This window comes from Benincasa hispida, chromosome 10 (genome assembly GCF_009727055.1).
Source record: "Benincasa hispida cultivar B227 chromosome 10, ASM972705v1, whole genome shotgun sequence".
Lineage (NCBI taxonomy): Eukaryota > Viridiplantae > Streptophyta > Magnoliopsida > Cucurbitales > Cucurbitaceae > Benincasa > Benincasa hispida.
The window spans coordinates 31,667,081-31,681,310 of record NC_052358.1 but is presented as its reverse complement, the minus strand read 5'-3'; the positions used below and the strand labels follow the sequence as shown (position 1 = coordinate 31,681,310).

The following is a 14,230-nucleotide window of genomic DNA, read 5'->3' as shown; positions in this document are numbered from 1 at the left end:
TGTATATATATAAATATATGGATAATTGTTTTAAATGATAATACTGAAAATATTTTCAAATATAAAAAAATGTCATTGATAGACAATGATAAATAGTGGTAAATAATTATAGACACTAATGGACATCTATCATTATCTATTTGACACTGATAGTTGTCTGTTACTCACTAATAAACAGTGACATTTTAATATATTTGAAAACACACCTACAGTGAAAAAAGCTAAAATCAAATAGTCATGTAATTAGAAGCTAAGGATTTAAATTATCATATGCGTTAATTTATTCAGTTGTCTTCTACATTATACTATTTCAGTCAAAAATAGAAGCCAAAGATTATTAAGCACGTAACTAGAATGGAACCTGATTCTCTTTTGGCTTATTTTCACTGGAGGATCACATTAAGAAAATCAATTATATCTTTCAAGAATCTGCCAGAAAAGGCAACAATAACACAGAAAGAAAAGAATGAAATAAATAATTCCTATTGTGCCATGGTTCAAGTGCAATGAAACAAGTTAAATAACTTGGATATCAATCTTCCATGGGATTTTATCCCCTTTCTTTCAAACTAATCTCTTTCCTCTGATTTTGTTCCCTCATCTCTTCTCCTTCTCCTTCTCACTATGGAATAAACTCATACTTGCAAGAGCCATGACCTGCACCAAACATTTAGTTTTTAAAAAACTTGCATTTGTTCTTGAAATTTGTCTAATGTTTACCCGGGAATAATGAAAACCATGACTAAGAAAATTGTGTTAAAACAAGCACAATTTTCAAAAACTAAATGGTTATCAAACGATGTTTAAATAAATAAATAATCCTAACTTATGATTTGGAGATGCGAGAAAGAAGATGGATTGTCTCGACTAGTTTTTCCTTCAACTATTTACCAACAACTAAGTTTCAGTTCAATTATAAATGAGAATGAGGTTAGGGAAGAATTCACCTTGAAATAAATGGGAATGAGGATAAGGCTTCAGAATTTCATGTTTTATGATGTTTTTCTCTTTAGACTTGCTAACTAAATAATAACAATACATTATACTAATAAAGATTTACTTAAACAATGTTCGAGGCACTCGAGGTGATAATGGAACAAAGTGGTTCTTTTAGCATAAAGCTTACTTTCTTATTATTTTATTTGAGAATCAACATTGTTAGTAAAAATGAAGGAAATGGAATGATTCTTTTCATTTCTTTACAGACATCCAATCTTATTAACCTTTGAATCTTTTTATAGTGTTCTTTAACCTTTTTCCCTTGAGTAAATAAGTATCACACAACATGCTGCTTCATGGCTTCCACATGGGTTCAAAGTATTGTCTCAATAATGTGAAAAAGACGATGCATTGCAATGATGGCAATGGCAACTCCCTTTGGAGCATTTTCTAGGCAGTATAATCCAAAAGAAACTGCAGTTAGGTAACTTTTTACAGTTTACCAGAAAGGAAGAGAATCATAAATTAGATATGGGTAGACAGTAAAAATGTGGCTTACTAGGATCAAGCTCTGTAATGATGGCAGCTCCTTTGAAGAAACAGGATCCACCTTGATGCTTGAAGCTCTGAAAGTAGGTGTTGAAGGCAAATGAAGCATGGTCTTTCACTGTATTTGGGTCAAAACAAGGCTGGTCTGGTTGGATCTTGCTGCAGTTTGCACCTCCATTTCCACATGCCCAATCCAAAGCCGTTTGTAATTCATCATCTGGGATTTGCTCATCTGCTATACACCATTGCTCAAATTCCCCACCTAGACATTTTAACAAACACTTTGTGAGCAGATTCACATAAATCTGGAATCTGGATCGGAAAAAGGGGAAATTTTCATTATTTGGGACTAAGCATTTAAGCATCCATTGACCTGAAATATCCAAATGGGTATTGGTTGTTACCTGTGTTTTGGTGAATTGTTGACAGTAACAGCAGAATGAGCAGTGTTTTAGACAACAGCGCAACCATGGCAGAGAAAAAGCGACAAAGACAGAGATCTATCTAAGTAAGAAAGTATAATGGGCACAAATAGAGTTTTTAAACGCATCTGTCGATGAGCTAGCACATGTGATAATGTTACAATTAATTAAGTAAAATAATTGATACTCCATATAAATCCGAATTTGCTTCAAAGTAGGATTAGGATCTATACCTCAAATTGTTATAGTTCATTGTGATTTTGTTAGTGAAAACAAAATCTTGTATATATGATATCATTTTAAGATAAAATCTCAAAAGGGATGCTTATGAACCTAAACCAGGGACACAGAAAAATCTATACAATATTAGTCAAATGTGGGTTGGCAAATGGCATTATAGCTCTAAGTAGAAGTCGGGACTTTTCAAGTTTTTTAACACTAAACTTGTTTTTTCATTTTGAATATTTAAAAAGCCATTTCAACTAGATCCTTTATCTAAGCAAAGATCTTAAACTCTTTGTGATTCTGATTACTAAAAACTAAAAAATTAGAACTGAGAGGCATATTATCATTATCAACCCATTTCGTGTGTAATATATAAATTTATACCCAAACTAGATGCTATCATAATCTAGGTCTTAAATTTTCATAAACATGTCAACATTTTCGTCAATATTTTCAAATGTCCACAGATTCAACATCGAACCTAAGTGGTGAATTGACATTCTACTAAATCACATAAAAAAAATTAACTAAATATAACAAAAATATCATAATCATAGACTTGATATTAATAATATTATATTATTTTTTATTTAACTTTTTTAAAAAAAGAGTGACATGCTTCTGTTAAGAAAAACAATAAATACTTTTTATGATTTTTTCTATATTTATAATTTTTTTTCCAAATATATCTATTGATATTGACCTTTCAAAAAAATTGAGACATCAACATTTAATACCTTTAATACCCTGTAACATTCTCTCTCTTTAATGGAAAGTATCATTAAGATAGTTCATTATACTTTTAGAGCTTAAGCCTGAAGCTGCATCCTGGTTCCACATCTCACGTATCAGTAGCCAGTAGAGTTGAAAATGGTTATGTACCAAACTTAAACATTAGGCTTTAAATTAACCAATAAAGAGAAACATAACTCAAATTGAAGATGCAGTAATGGTGAGAAAGATGGGAAGAGAGGATTTACAGGGGTGAGGTGGAGAATGATACAAAATATCAACTACTCCTTTACTAAACTGCAGTCTTACAGGAATGATTTACAAATATACATCAGAATATTACATAGGTGACAACAGTAACAAAATAATTTTAAGACAAATTCTTGTATACATGGCAATATACAAACTCTTCAAATGTCAATACTTGGAAACAGCAGCAGACCTTCCTTCAAATATGAATTTTCTGGTGTTTCTGATTATTAGAAGTTATTGGTATTTTGTTAAATCTGTCAGAGTACATACAGCTAGTGATAAATGTTGAATCATTGGAGTCAGCTCGGAAAATCGTGACGATTCTATTATCCCCTATACAATACAAAGGAGGATTTCGATAAGCCATCTCGGAGAAGATGAAAAGTCATCAGGGTTCATAAATGAGTGATCTTCGCAAATCATAGCATTTGAGTTTACCCACGTCAAGTTTAAGGAATAGCGTAAATCATGCAGTCTTTCTTGTTTAGCAAATGGAAAAAGAAAGGGCAGGCACTTACTGACAAGAAGTCGAGGGTCATCTAGGAAGCCATTTGTTAGTTTATGGCCGTTGGAGCCCTGGATCATGCATCGTTTGCTCGATTTCCTCTTCGGCCTACACCCACTGCTAAGACTACCTAACATTGGTTGTCATTCCTGAAACAAACAACCAAAGAAGAGATCTTTTAGGTGGTGAAAGAATAATGGAGAAGTTTCAAAGAACACAAAATGATAGTTTTAGACAAATGGGATAACTTTCAAGTGCCAAAATAACACAAAAGGGAAGGAACTTGGGGCGATGTGCTATGGAAATAACGCTCAGTTTCCCCACTAGGTGAATTGCCCTTAATCTGCTACTGGTACTGTGGTTGAAAACATGTTGAAAAGGGTAGGAAGATTCATGGAGATTCGAAGTACATAGTTAACTTTCAATCATATGGAGGGCCAAAACCGAAATTGATGGTGCAGAAGGATGATTGCACTGGCACCCCACCCAAAAAAAGGCCAAAATTACGAATGAAATTGTGTACCTCTCATCAAGAAATAATATGTAGAGAAAATATGGACATTTACCACAAATTAATAGATAAGGACATGACCAGATTAACTCCATCCACCATCTGATAGCTGGATAGAGTAGTCAGAAGATGGGCAGCCATAATCTGGAGCCATCCATCCTAGCATAAGAGTGACCTTTGGGTCAGAGAGGTAAGAAACAGTTATTGCCGCTGTGTGCAGTACTGTGTTAAGCAGTCTCAAAAAAACGTGCTACAGCCGAATAAAGTTGCTCCTCTTCAAATGGCTTAGCTACATAACCATCCATCCCACACTTCAGGCACTCCTCATTCATGGCCTGAATTAAATCTGCTGTCATAGCAAATATTGGCGTGTGCCAATGGACTTTATTGTCCTCAGTCGACACTTCTCCAGATGCAATTTTCGCGTTCACCTCACTTTCTACAGCACGGACCTGTCTTGTAGCTTCATACCTGCATATATTTGATATACATCAGGATTCAGTCAACATATGTTAATTTGGAAATTTAATTCTTTTTAAAGAATGAAGTGCTCATTTGTTATTTCAAGTGAACGTCCCCTTTCAAACCAGTCTAGAGAAACAAATGATGGGGACTACATCAATTGGCAGCTGAAAAAAGAAGCAATATAGTAATACTAGTTCTAGCACCATATTGTAATATCGATCGACAAGGCCATGACAAAGAATGCAATGTCTGTGACTACTCCCAGGCAATATGCTGAGTCATAAAGAAAATACATAAAAGGCAGGAAGATATTACCCGTCCATCTCAGGCATCTGGAGGTCCATGAAGCAAGCATCAAAGTTGTGTGGAGGGTTGAGGAGAGCTACAGCATCCTTTCCACATTTTACACAAGTTACAACGGCTCCATATTTCTTTAGTGCACCTTCTGCCACCCTTCTGTTAACAGCATTGTCATCCACAACCAAAATATGCTTTTCTTTCAGTAGCTTTCCAAGAGTAGATGGTTTTTTAATAATTACTTGATTCCTCTTCTCAATCCTAAAGGCTTCGTGGAAGCAACTCACCAACACGTCTAACTGAAGAGGTTTACTTAAGATATTATTTACATGACCAGAAGATTTAAGTTCATATTGCTCATTGGAGCTTTTGGGGTTTGCCAGGAGAAAGAGCTTTGGACCATTCATCTGGACATTTGTCACACTTTTATCCACATGCTCTTTAAACAAAAGATGGAACTTGAGACCAACTTTCTTGTCCCAGATGTCTCTGTCTATAAGAATCATGGCCAATTGTGTTGATGCTCTGTTGATTTTGAAAATTAAAATGCATTAGTAATAGCTAAACGGGATATGGGAACAATATATCTTTTTCAGCCCTTTTTTAATTTATTTTTACTGCAATTTTTTAGCCTTAGAATATTTATCATGTTTAGTTACTGAAATAACTAAACATGTATATTTATCATTAAGAATATTATACATATTTCCCAATGTGGAAATAGGACTTTAAAGTTGAACAACCACATGATGCCATATACTCATTAATCATTTATTAGGTCCATAGAAAGAAATATGCTAATCAAATTCAAAATCTGGAGAAAATGGTTTGAATGGTAACCAACCAACCATGGCCATAGACATAAAAAGCATTTGTAACAGATTCAATCGATGAAGTAGAGTATTCATGTCTAGTGAGTTCACCGCTCATTATGCATTAAAAGAGAACTTATTGAGTCTCCCAATTGGCCTATAGAGCCCCTTGCTATCCAAGAGTCAAGTTTGACACTCAAATGAAAATTTTCCTTCGATGACAGTATAAGATGAAAATAATAGAACTTACCTTGCATTCGAGGTATTGGATAGATATTGATAAGCAGATTCTGCACTCAGAGTTATATCAACAGAAATCCCCAGTCTCTGCAGATGATATCTCGTGACCTCTGCTCGAATGCAGCTATTATCGATTATTAATGCTCTTAGCCCCTGGAACTCTCCAATACCCACAGCATACTGTGGCCGCCTTGTATCCAAAAAACTTATTTCCCCTTTCTGGAAAGAAACCGTAAATGAAAATGTGCTGCCTATACCAGGCTCACTCACAAACCCAATCTCCCCTTCCATGAGATCCACCAAACGTTTGCTAATGCTCAATCCTATTCCAGTGCCACCATACGTCCGAGAAGTGGAACTATCAGCCTGCATAAAAGGAGTGAATATTCGGCTTTGTGCATCTTGGGGAATTCCTACACCTGTATCCTCAACAGTCACGAGAATTCTAATTGTTTTGGGTTCCTCCACCGCATCCGTCCTGCTGAACTTTCTGAAATTTTCCCAGCTTTTCCATCTATCCACCACAGGTAACCCACTAAATGTAGTACAGCTATTGTTTGATGTGTCTCCAACTACATATGAGCCTTGTTTAAGCACAATGTCCATAAAATCAACTGGGCCTCTCACTTCATCAGCCAGATGCACTGAGACTAGTATGTGCCCCTTATTATGAGTAAACTGCATTAAAATCAGGATAAATTATGCATCATTAACATTTAAGTTAAATCAGCAATCCAAAAGGATAAAATCATGCTTTTGAACGGCATACATGATTGAATAATGATGTCGAGCATCATAAAAAAAAAGTTTAAGGTGACCGTTAACCCTTGAATCAGAATCCCATTTAGATTATAAAATAAAGGGCAAATATCAATTTATATCCCTGAACTTTGGAAGTTGTATCAATTTAAACCCTGAACTTTGGGGGGTAATATCAATTTAAACTCCAAACTAATAATTGTATCAATTTAAACATGAACTTTCATAAGTATATCGATTTAGATGATGAACTTTCATAATTAGATTAATTTAAACTCTAAACTTTCATAAGTGTATTCAAATAAAACATAATAGATGGTTTAAATTGATACACTTATGAAACTTCAAGGTTAAAATTGATACATTTATGAGAGTTCAGGGTTTAAATTGATACAATTATGAGTTTGGGATTTAAATTCTTACAACCCTCAAAGTTAAAGGGGTCTAAATTGATATTTGCCCTAAAATAAACAAATAAATAAAAATTGAATCAGTCATTCTTCAAGTCAGACCAATGTCACAGTGACGGTGCAAGAACCTGTTGCACAATGATGCTAGACTTGAAGCAATGATGCCATATCTCCCAGAAAACATAACAATGCAGCATTTTTGCAGCACATCGTAGTGTCAGTTGAAAAAGAAATACAGAGCATTTAGCAAGCAAAGGTTACAAGGTTCTATTAGTATATGTCCCCACAATGTGAATTTGGAAAAGGTAAAATTGGTCAAAAGGAAAGGCCAAACCATCACAACTAACTTACAACTCTAATAGAAGGAATCCTTGAAATATCAAGGATAACAACCTATATGTGTGTCTGTCTACTAAAGGGCTATATACACTCCATGTGCATGTAATGATTAATATGTAGAACACTGGTAAGTTCAAGAGCTAGAAACATCAGAATTAGTCATGGAAGCCAACATCACAAATTACAAAAGATAAATAAATAAGTGAATAAATAATTGAGTTACAAAAATGAACCAAAGAATGATGTTCTATTCTTTCTTTTTTCATCTCAAATATAAGGTGGCACAGTCGTTCAGCGTCAATGAGGCATACAGATAATAACGAAAGGTACAGGTAACTGTAGATAAAATCTAACCTTGAGTGAATTTCCAACAAGATGAGTAATTATTTGACGAAAGCGTCCAGGGTCACCAATGACAACTTCAGGCACCAAATCAGAGACATAAACAGCCAACTTCACATGCAAGGGAGCACAAAAGCAATTTAACGTAAGGTATGATACCACCAAAAACCAAATTTGGTGGAAATCAACAAAAGGAAATAAAGGAAATAAATTTACAAATTTACCTCAATTCCCTTGTCATTGGATTTGAGTGCAAAAGGTGAGAGCACATTATCAACTATAGCACGCAGATCGAAAGGTACAGATTCAAGTTCAAGCCTTCCTGATTCTATCTTAGCTTGATCGAGAACCTTATTTATGAGTGATATCAGATCTTTTCCACTCTCGTGAGCAGTCCGGGCAAAATCCAGTTGATTTGAATCAAGGTTAGTGTCCATCAGTAATTTCAGCATGCCTAAATAAGGTAATTAAGCATTGTTATGCAGGATATAAATGTGAGATTTATAGTATTTACTTGTTGATGTAATAGCATTCATATTACCTAAAACACCATTCATTGGTGTTCTGATCTCATGGGAAACTGTTGCCAGAAACTGCAAAAGACAATACTTCAGCGAATTTGAGAAACTCACACTGTGTCGCAAGGTAACACAGTGGAATATTGAAAATACTAAGGAGAGAAAGCATGTTCTACAATATCTGGAGTTTTAATAATGCACCTGTGATTTGGCCACATCAGCAGCTTCAGCACGACTTTTAAGCTTCATCATCTTGTGATAGTCATTCTCCACTTTTGCAATCCGACTTATAGCTGCACGAAAAATATGGCCAACCAGCAAGGTAATGATTAGGACACCTACTGATGAATTGATAGCTGTCCAAGGAGGTGGAGGTTTATGCTTGAATCTGCAACCAAAGGGTATACTCTGAGCTCATGAGAAATCAACAGTAATTTCATGTTATTGGATTCGTATAGATAAACAGCCATACTGACATGAAGTCAACACAGCAGGTGAGGACTTACCTACAATGCATCTCATGCCTTCTTAAAGGATCCCCAAAATCAAGTTTACTAATATGCAGTAGCCCGGTATCGGTAAAATCAGAGCCATACATGTTGATGGGAGCAGAATCATTGGTTGTATCATAAACATTCACAACAATTGTCTGCTTGCTAGCAAGCTGATGCAAAAGCTTCTCCACCAGTGAGGGGATATCATATGAGGCACCTAGATAACTTTGAAGAAATGAATCCAAGAAAGATAATTAGGTTCAGCTTGTTAACTATGATATGGAACTTTCAGGAAAGGGTGCAGCAACAAGTTTTCAAGAAATATAATTACCCAACAGTAGCTTCAATACGTTGCTCAGGAGTAGCATCTGGAGGGAGGTCAGTGTTATAGACAGCAAATGTGAGGACAACTCCAAGGTGATTAGATTTCAAGAGTTTAAAAGGAGATGTAAGCACACCCTTTCCAGAAGCCCTAGCTCGCAAGATGTTCTCGCGATCTTCCTGCACGACACAGGCATTATGAAGTTAATCATTTAAGTGACTGAAATAGACACAAAATCCGTGCTCCAATCTTATACTATGCTCTCATATTGACAAGTCTGCTCCGTTATAAGGAGGGTTGAGGGGACTCCAAAAAGATTAAAATATCAATGATCGATTAATCCTTAATATCAATGTCAAACCCTCCAATTTACGGATATAGTGACTATTGATGGATATTTTAATCCTTGCTCCAAAGTAATGAATCATATATGATCACAGTCTTCCTATAGAGCTAGAAATAGATACAGCAGCATAGCAGTGCCTTAGAATTTGACATGAGAAATAGCTATCCTTCAATACCTAAATGACAAGACTTATTCTATTATTTAATTCTGTTCAAACCATCACATATGATAAGAACTGTTAGATGTGTGGTAAAACAATGAAACAGATCACTAAGAATTATAATTTCTAAATCCTGAACATTGTAAAACCTTACAGGTGGGAACGAGAGCTTAAACATTGCCATTATCTGGAACAAAGACAAGACTTCATTTAAAGATTAGAGAATCAGTAAGATAATTATTGATTGGGTGTTTTTATTTATATCTCCTTAACTAGGAAACGAATTTCAGGGGTATGTGGAAATCATAATCTGAGTCTAATCCCACAACTAGGAGTATTTAAAACATGAACCGCCCTGGGGACTCACTTTTCCAGACATCATGTCGATAGAAACTATATGAGCTACCGTTTCTTGAGAAAATATGACAGGTGCATATTCATCTCGAATTGGTGCAGGTTCCAAATTTTCTGGATTACAATCTTGAACAAGAGTTTGGTCCTCTGTCTCCATTTTCTTTATCGTCCATCCATGCATCATCTCAAAATGCTCCCTTTCTGAGTGATTAACTTTCAAAGCATAAGCTACACCACTAGTCAGTGGTCTTTCAAAGGCTGTTCTTTCTGTATACTCACTAAATGTTCTCTGCAGAAAGAAGAATTCACAAACAATCAGCTAGACAGAAGACTAGTTAGCATTCGAACATAATTCTCAGTAGAATCATTCGACTCCTTGAATTAACCAGATTGGAGTTTTTGCAATTCTTCATTGAAAATATTGAAAATGGTTGCATAAAGCAACACTATCTTGCTATTCATATTTTCTGAGTAAAAGTTATGTGAATTTTTCAATCCTTTACTTCTACCAAAAGCAGCATATTGAGTGAATCAAGGGTCCTTCAGAAATCAGAAGACAATCTTTACCCATGTACTTGGAGATCCAAATTCTCATAACCAGGTTGTTCTTCAATTACAGCGTTCTATATCCATCTAATTTTGGGTAAAAACAATATTTTTTTTATTTAATAAAAACCTTCCGTTTTTCCGTCAATATTGTTATCTTGATAACACTACACCAAAATTCACCACTGTTTTATTCGAACAAATAAACTATTGATCAACTACGTGGTAGCGGAAAATCTAAAAACTTAAAATAATTATGAGAACTGTTCTTCAAGGAAGGATTACTGAAATCAGCTAGGTTTTCATATTCAATAAAACTTCATCAGTAGTATAGAAATTGTATGACAAAGGAGAAACAAAAAAATGACAAACAGAAAGAGCATTGCCTGATCAATGGCAGAAGGCTGTTTCCCATGGTGGAAGGTAGAGGTAAGAACGGCTAATGCATGAACATGGTTCATGCTAACATTGAATTGGTCCTGCAACATCCGGGCTCGCTCATCACACATGTTTGCAAGTGTTTCTTCTCTTCTCAAAATAGCTGTCTGGTTCAGGTACCAAAATAACCAAATGGACCCAACGATTCCAACTACAATAAATATTCTTAGGAGCACCTTCCGCCATTTCCCAGCTCCTTTAGGAGACTCTTTGGCTTGTTGATGTTGCTTTCTCCCTAGTAAGACCCTCTGTTGATGAACCAATGGCTGGTTTGGCTTTGGATGTTTCTTATTCCACAATTTTAGATGAAAACCAGATATTTTCTGGAATGCTATCACTCCAAGGAGAACCCAAAAACATCCAATCAACGAACTACAAAAATTCTTCCAGTGCTTTCTTAAAAGGCATCTTCCCACTCCTGCTTGTTCAATTATCTGATAATGCCCAGAAGCAAAACTAGTCAGCAACTCATAATTATTATTCATGGATATAATTCTTTCGCACTTGCCAAAGTTTAATTTCTAAGCCTAGGAACTAAATAATGGTTGTGCTTATCATCATCAAAATTCAAAGGTGGGTGATGCTTTTGTTCTATTATCAAAAGATAATGATAAATGAATAGACAAACTATGGTGTACTACATTAATTTCCTACAGTGGATAACAATCGTAATTTAAAAAAATTAAAAAAAAAAGATCTTTTAAGTGTTTTCAAGACTAGTTTTCAGGCACAGAAAACTACATTTAGTAATTCCAATATAAAAACTTATCTACCTTTTCACAAAGCTGATTTCCAGTAGAGAGTAAAGAGGCAGATAAGTCTGTAGCAAATGGAACAGTTATGTCATCAGAGAATAATTGGCCAGAATTTCCAGGGATCTTCTCAGTTGGAATTGGACACTCCCCAACATTGGAATCTTCACTTTCTTCAACCCATACAAACTGCTTGTGAAAATCTTGCTCCCAGTACAGTAACCTTAGGGCACAGGCAATTCCATTCAACTGTGATGTGTCAGATCCAAAATCATTGGTGCACCCAATGGATGACATCTGCAACAAATATAATCTAATGTAAACCTTTTAATGCAGTTATTCTCTTATCATTCTCCTGTTACGTGATTTGGGAAAGACGTAAGGAACTTGTATGGTATGTATTTATGAAGACGGAACTGGTAATATGATTATAACCCACATGGATAGGTTTGTCAATTCTACAATACATAAAGCTTGATGTTTCCTAGTATATTACCTCATTTTATCAGGCTTAGATGTGCTTTCAATGATTTCTACCTCACTTAATTTGATCAATTCATTCAAATAGACATAAACAGCCTGCCTCAGCCTATGAATTCAACAATTCCTAAGTGTTTTACATTACCAACTCCAAAGCTGAAAATAAATGGGAAAAGAAGAAAAAGAACATTGTTGTTGCATCTATGGCACGCAACTTCAGTAATTATCATTGGATCCCAGCTGATATTGTTTGCCAATGATAGGAGAAATATACACATAATAGTGCTCGAGAGAATACATCACTCGAATCAAAAGATCAATGAATTGGACTAAAAGAAAACTTACCCGATCTGAGTCGGATAACAAGGAAGCTATAGCTTGAAGTTGATTCTTGCTTACATTGAAATGCCGCAGCAAAGTTCGAGTTTCTTCGTTGAACAAGTTCGAGGTCTTCTGTTTTGTTCCACTGTTCACATTATACGAACGCAAGGAAAACCAACTGCTTAAAACTATAACTACAGCAAAAATCCAAAAACAGAGAAGCTTCTTCTTCCATTTCCCGGTGGAATTTAACGAACATAGATGTTCCTTAGCCTTCTTCAGCTTAAACCCAGCTGGAAATTTCCCGTTAGCGGTAGAAAACTTGCAGCTCAAAGACATCCTCAGTAAGCACCTTGAGAGCTTGAGAAAAACCCCAGCTCCGCCAGAGCAACCCCTCCACATAAAAATCCTCCACCGGAAAACAACAAAACAAAATTTAACTATAAAAAGCCACAAATTAAAGAAATACCACCGATTCTTCACTGACCCTTCTCATCAAACTCAACACTAAGTAAGAATCCCCTTGAAAAAACTCGAAACAGGGACTAATTATTAATCAACGACCCAAAAGAACCCCCGTTCTGTCCTCCAATCCAAAGCTCCCTAGTCTGGTTCTGTGCAGAACTTGAATCCATAGAAATCATTGGCGTTAATCGACTAAAAGCTTCGTACGAATCATATTGGCAACAGACTGGATAAAACCCAGTCGTTATTTTGAAGAAGTATCGACCCTTTTCTCCCCTTTTGCCTCTACTTCTCGTGAATGGAGGTAAAACCCAGTTGGGTGATGCAAGAATTTAACTGGAATCAATGATAAGATGGTGGGGAAGGGGAAGCGAGAAGGGGAATTTTTTTTTCAAAGAGGGTTAAACCCAGTTGGTTCCTCCATAATTATAACAACTGGAATCAATGATCAGATAGTGGAAAAAAAGAAAAGGGAAAAAAACCCAAACCAAAAATAAAGAAGAAAAAAAAGTATCCCCTCTCTCTCTTCTCTTGTTCTCTATCTCAAAGTGGGTACATCATTATCTCATCATCCAGTGAAGAACGTTAAGCAAAAGCAAACAAAAGAAAGCTATGATCAAAACAAAATCAACCCTCTTAACAACAGAGATTAATTCATTTTAACTTTTAAGAACAGAACAGAATCCCCTCGACTTTGGCAAAATTTCTACAATTGGGTCGTGGGATTTTGGCTTGCTTTTTAGCTGTGCGAAAGCTCTCAGCTAATGGGCCATAGAAGCAGAGCAAGCCGTTTTCACTCAACCCATCATAGCTTTATTATCCAAAAATTAAATAAAAAAAAAAAAAAAAAAAAAGACCTTTCAAACTCGTTTTTGTTCGTCCTCTGCGTCATTTTCACTTTTCCTTTTTTTTTTTTTTTTTTTTTTTTATTATTATTATTATTATCCTTTGCAAGAGTTGAAAGAGACCGCACCATTTTTTTTTCCCTCAGTGATTAAAGATGATGGAATTTGTATTCTACCGCTGCGTTCTGCAGGCTTACAGATTCACACTTAAATTCTTATTAATTATAATTCAGTAATTAACTACCTCTCTCTTTCACTAACATTTACTCAAAAACTAGCTTAAATTTATCTCTACTTTTCACTCAATAATATTGGTAGTTTTATTTTGGTGAAATTACTAAAAGAAAATACTTAGTTGAAATTTGAATTTTATTTTCTAAAACAGCTCAT

At 35.3% G+C, this 14,230-nt stretch overlaps 2 protein-coding genes across 4 annotated transcripts; both read right to left on the bottom strand.

Moving 5' to 3' along the window:
* Positions 1-351: 351 nt before the first annotated feature.
* LOC120088829 (glucan endo-1,3-beta-glucosidase 12-like) lies at positions 352-2,467 on the bottom strand. Its single transcript, XM_039046276.1, has 3 exons — positions 1,893-2,467; positions 1,499-1,750; positions 352-657 (listed from the first exon to the last, which is right to left on the bottom strand). Exons 1-3 carry the CDS (start codon positions 1,957-1,959, stop codon positions 623-625), a joined length of 354 nt encoding a protein of 117 aa, XP_038902204.1. The 5' UTR covers positions 1,960-2,467; the 3' UTR covers positions 352-622.
* Positions 2,468-3,125: 658 nt separating this feature from the next.
* LOC120087652 (histidine kinase 2-like) lies at positions 3,126-13,736 on the bottom strand. Of its 3 annotated transcripts, none has more exons than XM_039044497.1 (15): positions 12,609-13,736; positions 11,751-12,026; positions 10,926-11,411; positions 10,007-10,282; positions 9,143-9,312; positions 8,824-9,036; positions 8,519-8,705; positions 8,341-8,392; positions 8,024-8,253; positions 7,812-7,910; positions 5,960-6,627; positions 4,916-5,422; positions 4,191-4,606; positions 3,638-3,773; positions 3,126-3,452 (listed from the first exon to the last, which is right to left on the bottom strand). In XM_039044497.1, exons 1-13 carry the CDS (start codon positions 12,930-12,932, stop codon positions 4,363-4,365), a joined length of 3,732 nt encoding a protein of 1,243 aa, XP_038900425.1. In that variant the 5' UTR covers positions 12,933-13,736; the 3' UTR covers positions 3,126-3,452; positions 3,638-3,773; positions 4,191-4,362. The 3 variants fall into 3 exon arrangements, with proteins under 3 accessions (XP_038900425.1, XP_038900423.1, XP_038900424.1); XM_039044495.1 differs by having other exon boundaries at positions 12,555-13,734; XM_039044496.1 differs by lacking the exons at positions 3,126-3,452; positions 3,638-3,773 and adding an exon at positions 3,788-4,098 and having other exon boundaries at positions 12,555-13,734.
* Between the last annotated feature and the right edge of the window lie 494 nt (positions 13,737-14,230).

What these genes read in the sequence shown, in the direction of transcription:
- LOC120088829 (XM_039046276.1), bottom strand. Translation starts at nt 1,959, where the DNA reads ATGGTTGCGCTGTTGTCTAAAACACTGCTCATTCTGCTGTTACTGTCA. An exon ending in AACAATTCACCAAAACACAG is followed by an intron (nt 1,751 to 1,892) that starts GTAACAACCAAT and finishes TAAAATGTCTAG; the next exon opens with GTGGGGAATTTGAGCAATGG. An exon ending in CATTACAGAGCTTGATCCTA is followed by an intron (nt 658 to 1,498) that starts GTAAGCCACATT and finishes TGTTTGGTGCAG; the next exon opens with GTCATGGCTCTTGCAAGTAT.
- LOC120087652 (XM_039044495.1), bottom strand. Translation starts at nt 12,932, where the DNA reads ATGTGGAGGGGTTGCTCTGGCGGAGCTGGGGTTTTTCTCAAGCTCTCA. An exon ending in TGTTATCCGACTCAGATCGG is followed by an intron (nt 12,027 to 12,554) that starts GTAAGTTTTCTT and finishes TATTTGTTGCAG; the next exon opens with ATGTCATCCATTGGGTGCAC. An exon ending in CGTATTGAAGCTACTGTTGG is followed by an intron (nt 9,037 to 9,142) that starts GTAATTATATTT and finishes ATTTCTTCAAAG; the next exon opens with TTATCTAGGTGCCTCATATG.